Raw genomic sequence first — 14,988 nt, 5'->3', positions numbered from 1 at the left:
ATCAAGCTCAGTTAAAATTGCACAAATATATTACAACAGCAATACTTCTTATAAGGGGTGATTTTAACTCCCAACTGAATTCCTAGTAATGTATGGAAAAGTGGTTTCTGAAATGCAATATTAATTGTGTGTATAGATCTTTGAGATGGTTTCTAAAATTAAAGAGAAATTAGGACATTTTTGCACTACATCACAAAGATCAGGAAATCAGGTTAATCATATTTCTACAGTGTGTGTGTGTGTGTGTGTGTGTGTGTGTGTGTGTGTGACTTTTGTTTGTTTTTGTGGTCAGAGGGACTTCCAAAACAAATTATATATGTGACAAGCAAGCACAGTACCATCAACATTAATGTTATAGAGACTACAGTACTGAACACAAAGATCCGGAGGCTATTTTTAGGAGCTAGATGAAAATGTACTAGGAGCCAACCTGCAACTAAACTTCATTCTTTATGGAGCTAAAAGGTTCCATGATAGCATGATCATTTCCCCATATCACTTTATGATGAATTCAAGGTGTGTTCCAATTGCAAGGCAATAAAACTTGAGCTAACTTCAAAACACACATTGTTCCTAAAATTTATGCATGATGAATCATTCACAATGCTCAAATAAATGTGAATTATTACCAAAATTAATAGCTTATATGGATCTTCTTATTTCAATGTGCATCAGCATTAGAAGCTCAATGAGAGAAACAATTAATATAAACACAGTTCTTGGTTTTTCATCATGCAGTCAGGCCTTTGAACCATAGATTAGTGTAAGGAATCATTCAGGCTTAATTCACTGGGTGTGCTTCTGCTCATATTTGTGAGACTGGCCATAAGAGATTTAACTTTGTAAGCATAGTAGTCTCTTAAATTGACAGAAGGAACTACTTTCATTCCATCCCCAAAATCACAGCTCCTCATGGCACTTTCCAGTTGTTTTTGGCGCTTATAAAAATGAGAGAACTTATTGAATATAAGTGTAATAGGAAGGACTACAACTAAGATGCCAGCTAAGATGCATGCAGAAGCTGTTAGCCTGCCTGCTATGGTCAATGGGACAACATCACCATAACCAACTGTGGTCATGCTAACTGTAGCCCACCACCAGCAGGCAGGAATAGTTTCCAGGGCTCGGTTTTCTTCTTTTTCAATTGTGTAAGCTACTACTGAGAATATAGAGATTCCAACTGAGAGGTAAAGGAGAAGAAGCCCTACTTCTCTGTAGCTATATTTGAGGGTGGCTCCAAGAGATCTAAGGCCTGTTGAATGCCGAGCAAGTTTTAAAATACGGAATATTCTCATCAGTCTCAGGACTTGGGCTACTCTACCCAAATTGGCTAATGTAGGACTACTTTCCACCACTAAGTTAACTATTAAAGTGATATAGAATGGAAGGATGGACATGAGGTCAATCAGATTGAGTGCATGCTTAAAAAACTGAAGGAAATCTGGGGCAACTGCAAACCTGGCCACCAGCTCAAAAGTAAACCATGCAATACCAAAGTGTTCCACAATTTCAAATCTAGGGTCTTCCTCCGGATTCCCATAGCTGTTAATAATCTGGAAGTCTGAAAGACTGTTGAGGCACATGGTTACTATTGATCCAAGAACAACCATAATAGAAAGAACACTGAATATTCGGCTCAAGACAGAATAGCCAGGATTGTCTAAAGCTAACCACAGCTGCCGCCTCACTTTCCCAAATGGTTGCTTGTCAAATTTAGCAGCATCATTGTAGAAGGCCAAGATCTCATCAAATGAAGAAGAGGTACTTTCTTGGTCACTGTGATCTTCCCATTTTTCTTGATCTGGTTCCATTTTTCTCCCATGGTAGCTATAACTGCAGCAAGAATCAATAAAGAATTCATTGATTCCCCAGTATTCAATTTCTTGGCTGAAGGAAAAGACACAGAGCTCACCCATCACATGTAACTTTCCAGTGTCATAAAAATGGAGCACATAAGGAAAAAGTTCAGGATTTCTATCAAAGTAGAACTCATTCTTAGTGTCATCGTAGTCATCACAGAGCTCTAAAATTGACTCCTTTGAATTGCAGCTCAGCAGCTTACCTAGTCTTGTTTCAGGGAATCTCAATAGTGTGTTGTATCTCATCTTTTTTTTAAAGCCTCCAACATTGAGACTGATCTCATTGTCTTCAAAATAAGTATCAGATAAACCCCTTAGATTCAACCCAGTCATTGTGAGTATTTCCAAGATCTAAATGGGGAGAGTATACCTATGGAATAATAAAAACAAGGCAATCCACGTTAGCTAACAGAACAGAAGGAGAATTCTTCATTACACCCTTTTATGATATACTTGGATCAAATACAGTCATATATACCACCACCCACCTTTTGAAATTCCCACACCATCAGTTTCTTTCTGTGAGATGCAGCTTTTTTTTACTTAACTGGAAAAAGATGGTAATTAATGCTCAGTCACAAATTAATATGTTATATTTGATTGCCCCCTTTTCTTTTCCTGCATGGGGAGACTAGGCAGATCAGAGGCACCAGGTGCAATCTTTCCCTAAACTCTGTAGCACTGGTGAGTGGAGCAAAGGTGAATCCCTGTGCACTTTTCTTTCCATCTTTTTTGGCTATTGAGTAAGTATATCTGCACCATCACAAAAAACTAGGAAAGCCAGTGATTTCTGATGATGAAATTGCTAGGGTATCCTTACAGGCAAGCAATCCTCCCCCTTCCCCACCGCCCCCAATATCTCAAGACCCATTTTTCACTGTGAAACTTCCCCTAGCAGCCCACTAGCATTGCTGGGCGGGGTCCTTCTTCTAGAGGTTAGTTGCCTTGGCTCCCAGACTCGACACGTAACCTTTTGTACGATGGAGGTAGACGGACCGCGTTGCCTAGAAAAGATAAGTAGGCAAAGACTTACATCCTGGACTAGCCGCCCGAGAATAGAATCACCACCCAAGGCGAAAACGTCGCGCCGTGGTGCTGAATGGACAGCTCCGTTCCAGCCGCGCCTCCCGACTCGGCTCTAGGCAGCGGCAGCGGCAGCGGCAGCGGCTGCTGCAGCAGTCATGGCGACCACCGGCAGCCCCCCGCGTTTTCCAGCCAAGCCCTGCCCGAGGATTGGACGCGCCTCTTCTCCCCCCCCACCCCCGCTCCCCAGGTGGGCGCCGCCTTTTTTGCCGGCGGCTCAGATGCTGCAGCGGAGCGAGGCACCTGAGAGACGCTGGAGGCAAAGAAGAAAGGTGCCCACGATCGGATCGGAGGGGGCTGAAGGCTGTCTAGGGAATTCCCCACCATCGTGTACGGTCTGTTTCCTGCCACCACGCTGGTTTCAGTGCAGCCTGAAGTGATGCTATATGGTGACCATCATTATTTTGTAGCAAGGTTCAAATACTGTAACCTTCTGCCTATTTATTTCGCCCGGTTTGCCTACATCTTTTCTTTAAAGATCAAAATTCATAACCCATTTTTCATTTTTCACCAAAAGGAGGTGGCTTCAGACACTCTTTCTCCAAAGTGGTCTTCTCCACATAGGTTTTCAAGATTCTAAATAATGAAAGAATTATGGGAATTGTTCAACACAACTAATGGGCAACAGCTTGGAGAAAACAGGTTAAAGATACACTGTACATGCTTTGTTATCAGGCTGAACATAGATAGAAAATGGGTCAGATATGATCCATTGTCCTCAGAAGTTGATAGAAGAAATATAATTTTTTTGTTTTAATCCCATTTATATCCCGCCCTTCTCCGAAGACTCAGGGCGGCTTACAATTTAAGCACAAATCAATGTGCTTAGCAATAGCCTTCATTCTATGTATATGCCTGCTTATTAGGGCTTTCGCTCCCCCCCCCAAAGCAGCATTATTACAAAGTCAGCTTATTGCCCCCAACAATCTGGGTCCTCATTTTACCTACCTCGGAAGGATGGAAGGCTGAGTCAACCTTGAGCCTGGTGGGATGCGAACCTGCACTAATTGCAGGCAGGCAGGCAGCTGGTGCTACTTAAGGAGGCATTAGCCCACTGCTCCACCAATGCATCCAAGTATTTTCCCCAATATGTAGCTAGCTAGGCAACCTGTCATTAACACAATTACTCATAACGATCTGCTCAGCTAACCTAATAGCCTGGTTTTCATGATACACTAAACCATAAACTAATCACATGGGTGTTCACTGTGTTGTATGAACCCAATCAGTTCTGGGGCAAGGTGCATATGAAGGCTTATTCAGGGGGATATTTTTTATCTTTTCGTGGACCATTTATCTGAATTTACTTCAAAGAAAAATATCTCCAAACGGAATCTTCCTTTTCCCATTTCCACATAGGTCTTCTGTAGGATCCAGGCTCTCATTTGACCCACAGAATAAGACCTGTGTTAGTTTTGTGTCTTCAGCACCTTGTCCTTGAAATCCTGCTGATGGTGGTCCTCCAAGTCAGCCATGTTTTTGCTCCAGATATTTACAAGTCCTAAACCTTGATTCCTTGCTTAGTGTTTCTGTTTTAGCACAACGAATTCCAGAAAACCTCTGCTGACTTCAGTGGGATATCTTTTCCAAAGCCTTGAAAAATTTTGGTCAGCCATTACTGTAAAACTACTTCAGAGCAGAGATGTTGTTGCTGTTGCTGTTGTCTCTTCCTCTATAGAAGTGGAACACACACAAACACAAATTAGTGCACCAGACATAATTAGCCTCCTTTCAAATATCCTGGATGCATCTATTAAGGAGGTCCTCAATACACAGTACATACAAGTTTTTTTGTGTCTGAAAGAGAGAAATAGATGTCACATATATTAGTAGTTGAATCTTACTTTGATGTCAGCAACAGTTTAGTCCCTTCTACCATTCTTGGGGTACCAACACACAAGGCTCTAGTAGCTGAGGAGACACTACTACTGCCTGCCCTAAACTGTTACCTTCACTTCACTTTGCCAGTAGGAGGACTGGTTCTGCATGTGATTTTGACATTAGTATGAAGGAAGAACACATATGTATATTGCATCTGCACAAGCCTACCCCTGCTTCACATAAGTGGAAACTGGCTCCAGTTTGATCATTTTACCTGCAGGATAATGGTCTATATCACTCTCTTGGAATCTGTCTATGGCAATTGCTTCCAAATAAGGCAAGCTCACTTAGTTGCATCTGAAGACCTCCAAGGATTAGTAAACCTCTGCATGTCTGTCCCCAAATCCAGTCTTGATGGTACCTGAGCAGGAAGTCTGGTTGGCCAGATTTCTCCGTTACTTGAAAAAGTCCTAATTACCTCCATTGGTAGTCCTATAAAGTGGTCTTCCTTTCATTATTAAGGACTAGGAAAAATGGGAACTTTTTTTTATTTGTTATTTTTTATTCTCTACATACATATGTTAGTTTTTCAAACAGCATGCGAGCTGGGTTCATAACACGCTAATACATATACAAATTCTACTCTTTGGTTCTCTCTTCCAACCATTTATAAAATAGATTCCAGCTTTTACAGTATTCTGTTTCTTCTTTGTCTTTTAGTCTCATAGTTAATCTGTCCATCTCTGCGCATTCCAATATCTTCTTTATTACCTCTTCTTCTGATGGTATTTGTTCATTTTTCCAGCATTGCACATAAATTATTCTTGCTGCAGTTACAATATGTAAAACCAAGTATAAATTTTGTTTGTTAGTCTTTTCTGGTACTATACCTAATAAAAAAAAATCGGGATTAAATGCTACATGTTCTCCTAATATTTTTTCTAGCCAAGCATGTATTTTTTTCCAATAAGCTTTTACTTTATCACATGTCCACCAAATATGATAATATGTACCTAAGTTATGTTTACATTTCCAACATTTGCCTGATACATTTTTAAACATTTTTGCTAATCTATCTGGAGGTAAATGCCATCTATAAAACATTTTATACAAATTTTCTTTGTATGCAGTTGACATTGTCAATTTATAATTTCTCTCCCACAATTTTTGCCATTCTTCTAGTTCTATGTTATAACCAAAGTTTTCTGCCCACCTTATCATTGTCCCTTTAATTTGTTCACTTTCCATCTCTAAAGTTAACAAAAAATTATACAATTTTTTAAATTAATTTCTCATGAGACGTTAGTAATATCTTATCAAACACGTTTTGTTCTTTATAAAATCCATACATTTTCATATCTTTTTCATATCTGTTTTGTATTTGTAATCGTACCCACCATGACATGTTGATACCCTGATGTTCCAGTTTTTGTTTCGATTTTAATGTCCCATCAATATTTAAAATGTCTCTATACATCCAAGTTTTTTCAAAATCTAACAATTTTACATGTGAAAAAGCTTCAATTGTTGATAGGTAAAGGTAAAGGTAAAGGTTCCCCTGCACATGCGTGCTAGTCGTTTCCAACTCTAGGGGCTGGTGCTCATCTCCGTTTCAAAGCCGAAGAGCCAGTGCTTGTCCGAGGACATCTCCGTGGTCATGTGGCCGGCATGACTAGACGCCAAAGGCGCACGGAACGCTGTTACCTTCCCACCGGAGTGGTCCCTATTTTTCTACTTGCATTTTTACGTGCTTTTGAACTGCTAGGTTGGCAGAAGCTGGGACGAGTAACAGGCGCTCACTCTGTTACGCGGCACTCGGGATTCGACCCGCCAAACTGCCGACCTTCTGATCGACAAGCTCAGCGTCCTAACCCACTGAGCCACCGCGTCTAACAAGTTTACATGTGAAAAAGCTTCAATTGTTGATAACCACCCTGGAATTTTTACATATATTTTCATTTTAATTTTTTCCCATACTTTTATCAAAGCATTTCTAATACAATGGTTTTGAAAATATCCATGAATTTTGTTTTTCCCATACCACAAAAACGCGTGCCATCCCAGCTGTAAATCATGTCCCTCCAAGCATAACAACCTTTTATTCCTAAGCATTATCCATTCTGTCTGAAAGGCTATAGAGCTACCATATCTGGGTGCAAAAAATCTGGACCTCCCCACTTTATGGATGCAAAGAATGTTTTTTTAAAAAAAGCCCTCTTGCTCATTGCTGCCACTCTCTAGTCAGGATTTTTCCAGCTAAATTCTAGATCCTACTTAAATTTGCAGCCAGAAAATGAGAAGCAAAAATAGCTAATAGCTCAATTGCTTACTTCCATTTCTGAGTGTAATGAAGGCAATGATGATTGAAGAAATGGTGGTTACTGTCTAAATCCACTGAAAAGCATCAAACTGGAAAAGCTCAAGTGACTAGTATGTTCAGATTCTGCAAAGGTTTGTTTTTTTAAAACTGGCCTGATACTGCTTTTATATCTGTCAAGAATTTCAAAATCTTTTATATTTCTCAAGAATTGAGAAATGCATGGACTTTATTGGCTTGGCTTGGTCTTCTATAACTTGGGCAACAGTTAAATAAGCAAAAGTGTTTGGTGAGGTTTTCAGAGTTTTTCCAAATTAAATCAGGTTGGAGAAATTTATAAAATAGATAATTTCGGCATGGGAAATAAACAGTGAACAGCATCTTCTCATCTCCACGGTCTTCGTAAGGCAGGAATAGATAACCTATGGCCCAGAGTTGCATGTGGTCCCAAAAAACTAGGTGTGATTCCTGCCCCCGCCCACCGGTCCATCCAAAGGTTGCTGCCAAATTGAAAGTTATAATGTGATTGAGGGGGATATTTATAAAGCACATTGGCAATACTTTAGCTTTTATCCTGGTTCAACTGAGAAGGAGAACCACAAAAACCTGGAGGGAGTGTCCTAAACCTAGACAACAAATATGCCAAGCCAGGAATGGCCCCATAGTTCTTACCCTTGAACCAGCAGGTTCTGATCTGAACTAGCTGTTTTCTCCACTTTAGGATGTATCCAGGAGTAGAATGTCAAAAGCAGGCATAGGAGTTTTCTCCATTTTCTAAGTGACAGCTGGATCATGCAGGGATATCTGGAAGTGATTAGTTGAGCACAATCAGGCTGGATCAGAAGTCAGAAGCTATCTAGTACTTAGGAAACAACTTTGGCAGGGTAAAACTGTTGATACATGAGGACCTGCTTTTACTTTCAGTTGTGAAGCTCTAACACTCAAAAAATTTCTGGTGTTTGAGTTTGGATTTCCTCATTGATTTGGCTCTTTAAACTTTGTTCTTCACTGAGCTTTCTCATGTGTTAGGGGAAACCCAGATAATGAAGTTAATGTATCTATCTACTTTCTGAATGTTATTTTCGCTTTCCATTCAAGTCCACTTTCCCTCCCCAACTGTTCACCCTTGCTCTGAAGTAGATATATTTTCATTTGGCAGAACAACTTTGGGATTGGCAAAAGATCTTCCATTTGTCCCCTTCCTTTGAAGTTCTTCTTCAAAAACAAAAAGGGGAGGGGAGGTTTTTTTATCATGACAGCCACCATATATGAATGAAAATCACAGATGGGAGTCTGAAATGGTGAAGCAGAGGTGCTCTATAAAACAACTACTGGCCAATAATCACATTTCCACGGTGGAGGCACATGTGTACACACCAGTCACACCACTGATACATCTAATAGTGATACAAGTATGTCATACTCCAATTATTTTTTAAAGGACAGGCCTCGGGCTCCACATAGATTGCCCATATCACACTCTAGACCAGGGGTCTTGAAACTTGGCCCTTTTATGATTTGTGGACTTCAACTCCCAGAATTCCTCAGCCAGCATACCTGGCTGAGGAATTCTGGGAGTTGAAGTCCACAAGTAGTAAAAGGGCCAGGTTTCAAGACCCCTGCTCTAGGCATACAATAGAGAAAACACCAGTTTTTCAATAGTGCCATTATACTGGTAGAATGGAGTCCGCAAGGGTCATTTGCCTATTTTACTGGTTCAGTTTCTCAGGATTTTGCATTTAAGTTTATCTAGCTTGGGTCATTAGTTCTTGTGCTGTGATTCTACAAATTTCCAGTATCTCTGAGTGTATTTTATTTCATATGCTCTGAATATGTTTCATTGTACTTTGACATTTTGTTTCCCACGATAGGGATTTCTATTTTTTAAAGGATGAGCTGTTGGTTCTCTGAACAAGCAAAATTGTCAGCTGGAAGAACATTTGAATCCATCCTGCCATCTCCAGGCAGCCTGGTATCAACTTGACGATTAGCATAAAATAGGTGCATTTTCTTCTCTTTGCAAATTATCGAGACACACTGTGACCTTTCTCTGTATATCTCCTCCTGTGTGATTCATCTCTCTTTGTGTTTTCCAGAAGCTGGAATCACATTGATGCAGCTAGGGGCAAAGCTAACACACTGAAGTTCATAGTTGTAATACTTTTACTGGAAATTAATCTCCCTTGTGTCCTCCTTGCAAAAACTGGTAGCACCATGATTTATTGTGGTAATCTCTCAAATAAAAAAAAATGCTATACTAGTACACTTACCTGAGGTCCACTAAAGTAGAAGAAGCTTAAGAACATACCTTATATAACTCTCCAAAGCTTGGGTCTTCACAGAGCCCCTCCAAAATGAGCCATCCAATTGTTGCCTTTTTCAAAAGGCAATTGGACTTTATTTTTTCTTGAAGATGTTTTGCTTCTGATCCAAGAAGCATCCTCAGGTCTGACTGAACGCTGGGCAATGGAAGGATTTATATTCTTTGCAGTCATCTAGTTGTTAGCACTTTGAAGGTTATCACCTATAGACAGAATCTTCCCAGAATAAGCACCCTACTCTCTACATCTACCATATATTCTGTGAAATTTTAGGGAGGGGCTGTCTTCACTCTTTCTGTCACACAAAATACAGGTAGTCCTTGACATATGACCACAACTGAGCCCAAAGTTTATATTGCTAAGCAAGTCGGTTGTTAAGTGAGTTTTGCCCCATTTTACGATGTTCCTTGCCACAGCTGTTAACTGAATCACTGCGGTTGTTAAGTTAGTAACATGGTTGTTAAGTGAATCTGGGTTCCCCATTGACTTTGCTTGTCAGAAGGTGGCAAAAGAGGATCACATGACTCCAGAACACTGCAATCGTCATAAATATGAGTCAGTTGCCAAGTGTCTGAATTTTGATCACGTGACCATGAGGATGCCACAATGGTCATAAAGTGTAGAAATCGGTCATAAGTCACCTTTTTCAGTGCCGTTGTAACTTTGAATGGTAATGACCTGTTGCAAGTCAAGGACTACCTGTATCTGGACTGAGTTGTCTCTTATTCTTCTGGAATGCACCCCTTCCTTCCTAGGAATCCACCTTGCTACATTTCATTACATTGTCACACATGAAAAATGTGATGTTTCAATCACAAGGTTGTGGCACCACCTTGATCTTTTTGGATCTCCTCATTGTGAACATCCTGATCCTGTCAAACTTTGCCCCTCTTTTTATGTTTGAAGATACTTTTGGCAAGTGTCTCATTATGCTAGCGTAGCATCACGACACTCTAAATCATGTTATGCTTAATTATTCCAAGTATGTATTATTTACTTTACAATATTTATAACATACTGTAATGCTAGCAGATTCTGAGCAGGCTATAACAAGGTCAGGCAAAACAACAAAACACAACACAAATAATTAAACTAAAGCATCCCAAACCTAAACATTGCAGTATAGTATATGCACCCATGAAATTAAATTAATATTCCAAGTGCTGAATGCCTGCTGGAAAAGAAGAGAACTGCTTCAGCTGGTTTACAAAATGCCATCAGAGTTGGGGGTCATCATACCTCTGAGGCAAGGTATTCCTTATTATGGGAATGGCCACCGAGAAGTGGTCCAGTCCAAGGCACAGGGGAACCTGTAACAGTCCCTCTTTTGAGGACCAGATTGGACAGAGAAAATAAATTCTGGCATGACATCAGCACCTGTGCTGTGCTGAAAAGTGCTTTAAAGATAATGAACAGTACTTTGAACTGGGCCTGGAAGCCTTCTAACAACCAGCATAGCAGTTTCCAAACAGTTGTTATAGCCTGTCAATGTTGTCTCAGATACTGTACATTTACACTACCCATTGCTTCTGGATCATTTCCAATAGGCAATTTTGCATAGTCCAACTATGTGGTAATCAAGATGCAAATTATCCTCAGGACCTATTTGTCTATGTAAGTTTGGAAATTTTTATTTTTTATTTTTTTTATTTTAATTCCATTTATATCCCGCCCTTCTCCGAAGACTCAGGGCGGCTTACAAGGTTGGAAAAAGGGGAGGATCCCCTGGGCCATGGTTTTTGCCTACTTAAGCAGACATTGAGTGTAAGAGATCTTTCAAGTCAAAAACCATCTTTTTGGGAAGAGTGCAAGGCAGTCCAGAGTATGTACTTGAGCTAATGTTATTAGACTGCTAGGATGACAATTAGTAACTCCATCCTGGTAGTATTTAGCCCCAGCCAGATCATCATAGCCTCCAAGCACTAGGTCAGGATTTCTTCAGTATGTTTGGTATAGCCCAAAGTAACATAAATTGCCCCTTCATGGATTACTGCCTTGTCGTGGCGAAGGGGCTTGCGTAATTCAATGAAGCTATGAGCTATGCCGTGCAGGGCCACCCAAGACGGACAGGTCATAGCAGAGAGTTCTGACAAAACGTGATCCACTGGAGAAGGAAATGGCAAACCACTCCAGTATCTTTGCCATGAAAACCCTATGGACAGTACCAAAAGGCAAAACGATATGACGCTGGAAGATGAGCCCCTCAGGTCGGAAGGTGTCCAATATGCTACTGGGGAAGAGCAGAGGGCTAGTACTAGTAGCGCCAGAAAGAATGAAGCGACTGGGCCAAAGCCGAAAGGACGCTCAGCTGTGGATATGTCTGGTGGTGAAAGGAAAGTCCGATGCTGTAAAGATTTTTTCTCCATAGGAACCTGGAATGTAAGATCCATGAATCAAGGAAAACTGGACGTGGTCAAACAAGAGATGACAAGACTGAACATTGACATCTTAGGTATCAGCGAACTAAAATGGACAGGAATGGGTGAATTTAATTCAGATGACCATCAGGTATACTACTGTGGGCAAGAATCCTTCAGAAGAAATGGAGTAGCCTTCATAGTCAATAAAAGAGTAGGAAAAGCAATACTGGGATACAATCCTCAAAATGACAGAATGATCTCAGTTCGAATCCAAGGCAAACCATTCAATATCACAGTAGTCCAGGTCTATGCCCCAACCACCAGTGCTGAAGAGGATGAAATTGACCAGTTCTATGAAGCACTACAGCACCTTATAGAACTAACACCAAAAAATGATGTTCTTATCATCATGGGGGATTGGAATGCTAAAGTAGGAAGCCAAAAGATAACTGGAATAACAGGCAAGTTTGGCCTTGGAGTGCAAAATGAAGCAGGGCACAGGCTGATAGAATTCTGTCAAGAGAATACAATGGTCATAGCAAACACTCTTTTCCAACAACCCAAGAGACGGCTCTACACATGGACATCACCAGATGGTCAACACAGAAATCAGATTGACTATATGCTCTGCAGCCAAAGATGGAGAAGCTCTATACAGTCAGTAAAAACAAGACCAGGAGCTGACTGTGGCTCAGACCATGAGCTTCTCCTTGCAAAGTTTAGGCTTAAACTGAAGAAAGTAGGGAAAAGCACTAGGCCACTCAGGTATGAATTAAATCATATCCCTGTTGAATATACAGTAGAGGTGACAAATAGATTTAAGGAATTAGATCTGATAGACAGAGTGCCTGAAGAACTATGGACAGAGGTTCGCGACATTGTACAACAGGTAGCAACCAAAACCATCCCAAAGAAAAAGAAATGCAAGAAAGCAAAATGGCTGTCTGAGGAAGCTTTGCAAATAGCTGAGGAAAGGAGGGAAGCGAAAGGCAAGGGAGAAAAAGAAAGATACACCCAATTGAATGCAGAATTCCAGAGAATAGCTAGAAGAGATAAGAATGCCTTCTTAAATGAACAGTGCAAAGAAATAGAAGAAAATAATAGAATAGGGAGGACCAGAGATCTTTTCAAGAAAATTGGAGAAATGAAGGGAACGTTTAATGCAAAAATGGGCATGATAAAGGACCAAAATGGCAGGGACCTAACAGAGGCAGAAGAGATTAAGAAGAGGTGGCAAAATTACACAGAAGAACTATACAAGAATGAGCTTAACGTCCCTGATAATCACAATGAGGTGGTCACTGACCTTGAGCCAGACATCCTAGAATGTGAAGTGAAGTGGGCCTTAGAAAAGCTGAGCAACAACAAAGCTAGTGGAAGTGACAGTATTCCAGCTGAGCTATTCAAAATCTTAAAAGACAATGCAGTAAAAGTGCTACACTCAATTTGCCAGCAAATTTGGAAAACTCAACAATGGCCACAGGATTGGAAAAGATCAGTTTACATTCCAATTCCAAAGAAAGGCAGTGCCAAAGAATGTTCAAACTATCGCACCATTGCACTCATTTCTCATGCTAGTAAAGTCATGCTTAAAATCCTACAAGCTAGACTTCAGCAGTATGTGGATCGAGAACTACCAGAAGTGCAGGCAGGATTTCGAAGAGGCAGAGGAACTAGAGATCAAATTGCCAACATACGCTGGATCATGGAGAAAGCTAGGGAGTTCCAGAAAAACATCTACTTCTGCTTCATTGACTATGCTAAAGCCTTTGATTGTGTGGATCATAACAAACTGTGGCAAGTTCTTAAAGAGATGGGAGTACCAGACCATCTTATTTGTCTCTTGAGAAACCTATATGCGGGTCAAGAAGCAACAGTGAGAACTGGACACGGAACCACTGATTGGTTCAAAATTGGGAAAGGAGTCCGGCAAGGCTGTATACTGTCGCCCTGCCTATTTAACTTATATGCAGAGCACATCATGAGAAAGGCAGGGCTAGATGAATCAAAAGTTGGAATTAAGATTGCCGGAAGAAATATCAACAACCTAAGATACGCAGATGATACCACTCTAATGGCAGAAAGTGAAGAAGAACTAAAGAGCCTCTTGTTGCAGGTGAAGAAGGAGAGTGCAAAACTTGGGTTGAAACTTAACATTAAGAAAACCAAGATCATGGCATCTGGCCCTCTCAATTCCTGGCAAATAGATGGGGAAGAAATGGAGGTAGTGACAGATTTTATTTTCCTGGGCTCCAAGATCACTGCAGATGGGGACTGTAGCCAAGAAATTAAAAGACGCTTGCTCCTGGGGAGGAAAGCCATGGCAAATCTAGACAGCACACTAAAAAGCAGAGACATCACCCTGTCAACAAAAGTGCGTATAGTCAAGGCTATGGTCTTCCCAGTTGCAACGTATGGCAGTGAAAGTTGGACCATAAGAAAGGCTGAGCGCCAAAGAATTGAGGCCTTTGAACTGTGGTGCTGGAGAAGACTCCTGCGAGTCCCTTGGACCGCAAGGCGATCAAACCGGTCAGTCCTAGAGGAGATCAATCCTGACTGCTCTTTAGAAGGCCAGATCCTGAAGCTAAAACTCAAGTACTTTGGCCACCTAATGAGAAGGAAGGACTCACTGGAGAAGAGCCTAATGCTGGGAAAGATCGAGGGCAATAGAAGAAGGGGACGACAGAGAATGAGGTGGCTGGATGGAGTCACTGAAGCAGTAGGCGTGAGCTTAAATGGACTCCAGAAGATGGTAGAGGACAGGAAGGCCTGGAGGAATGTTGTCCATAGGGTCGCGATGGGTCGGACACGACTTCGCAGCTAACAACAACAACAACAAAACATAAATTGAGGACAGCACCCACTGTTTAGGCTGTTTAGCAAAATTCTGATTTTTACAGAGGTTAATTGTGGAAACACCAGCATCTCTATTAATATATTATGACTATGTATTATAACGTAATACTGTTTATTATTTTGTCTGTTAACCACATAAAATCCCTCTGGATTGAAGCAGGGCTAAATCTCATAAATAAATACTAATAGCCTGTAGATGCTACTTTATCCTGAACCACTGAATTACTTCTCCCAATCATTTCATGTAGATAGCAAATAACAACGCTGGTAGCATATAGCCCTGAACACCCTCCACTGGAGTTCCCAAGGACTGAAGCATCGATCTCTCCATCACCACCAAAACCTCTTGCTAAGTAAGAGTGGAATCACCA

The 14,988-nt window shown here is 40.9% G+C and overlaps 1 protein-coding gene across 1 annotated transcript; it reads right to left on the bottom strand.

Annotated features, from left to right (window-relative positions):
* Positions 1-758: 758 nt before the first annotated feature.
* KCNS2 (potassium voltage-gated channel modifier subfamily S member 2) lies at positions 759-2,192 on the bottom strand (the record flags this gene model as incomplete). The annotated part of the gene is made up of 1 exon (XM_081325890.1): positions 759-2,192. One exon carries the CDS (start codon positions 2,190-2,192, stop codon positions 759-761), a length of 1,434 nt encoding a protein of 477 aa, XP_081182016.1.
* Between the last annotated feature and the right edge of the window lie 12,796 nt (positions 2,193-14,988).

This window comes from Vipera berus, assembly GCF_964194415.1.
Source record: "Vipera berus genome assembly, chromosome: 3".
Taxonomy (NCBI): Eukaryota; Metazoa; Chordata; class Lepidosauria; order Squamata; family Viperidae; genus Vipera; species Vipera berus.
Note: the sequence above shows the minus strand (reverse complement) of the source record. Positions and strands in the feature narration are given on the sequence as shown.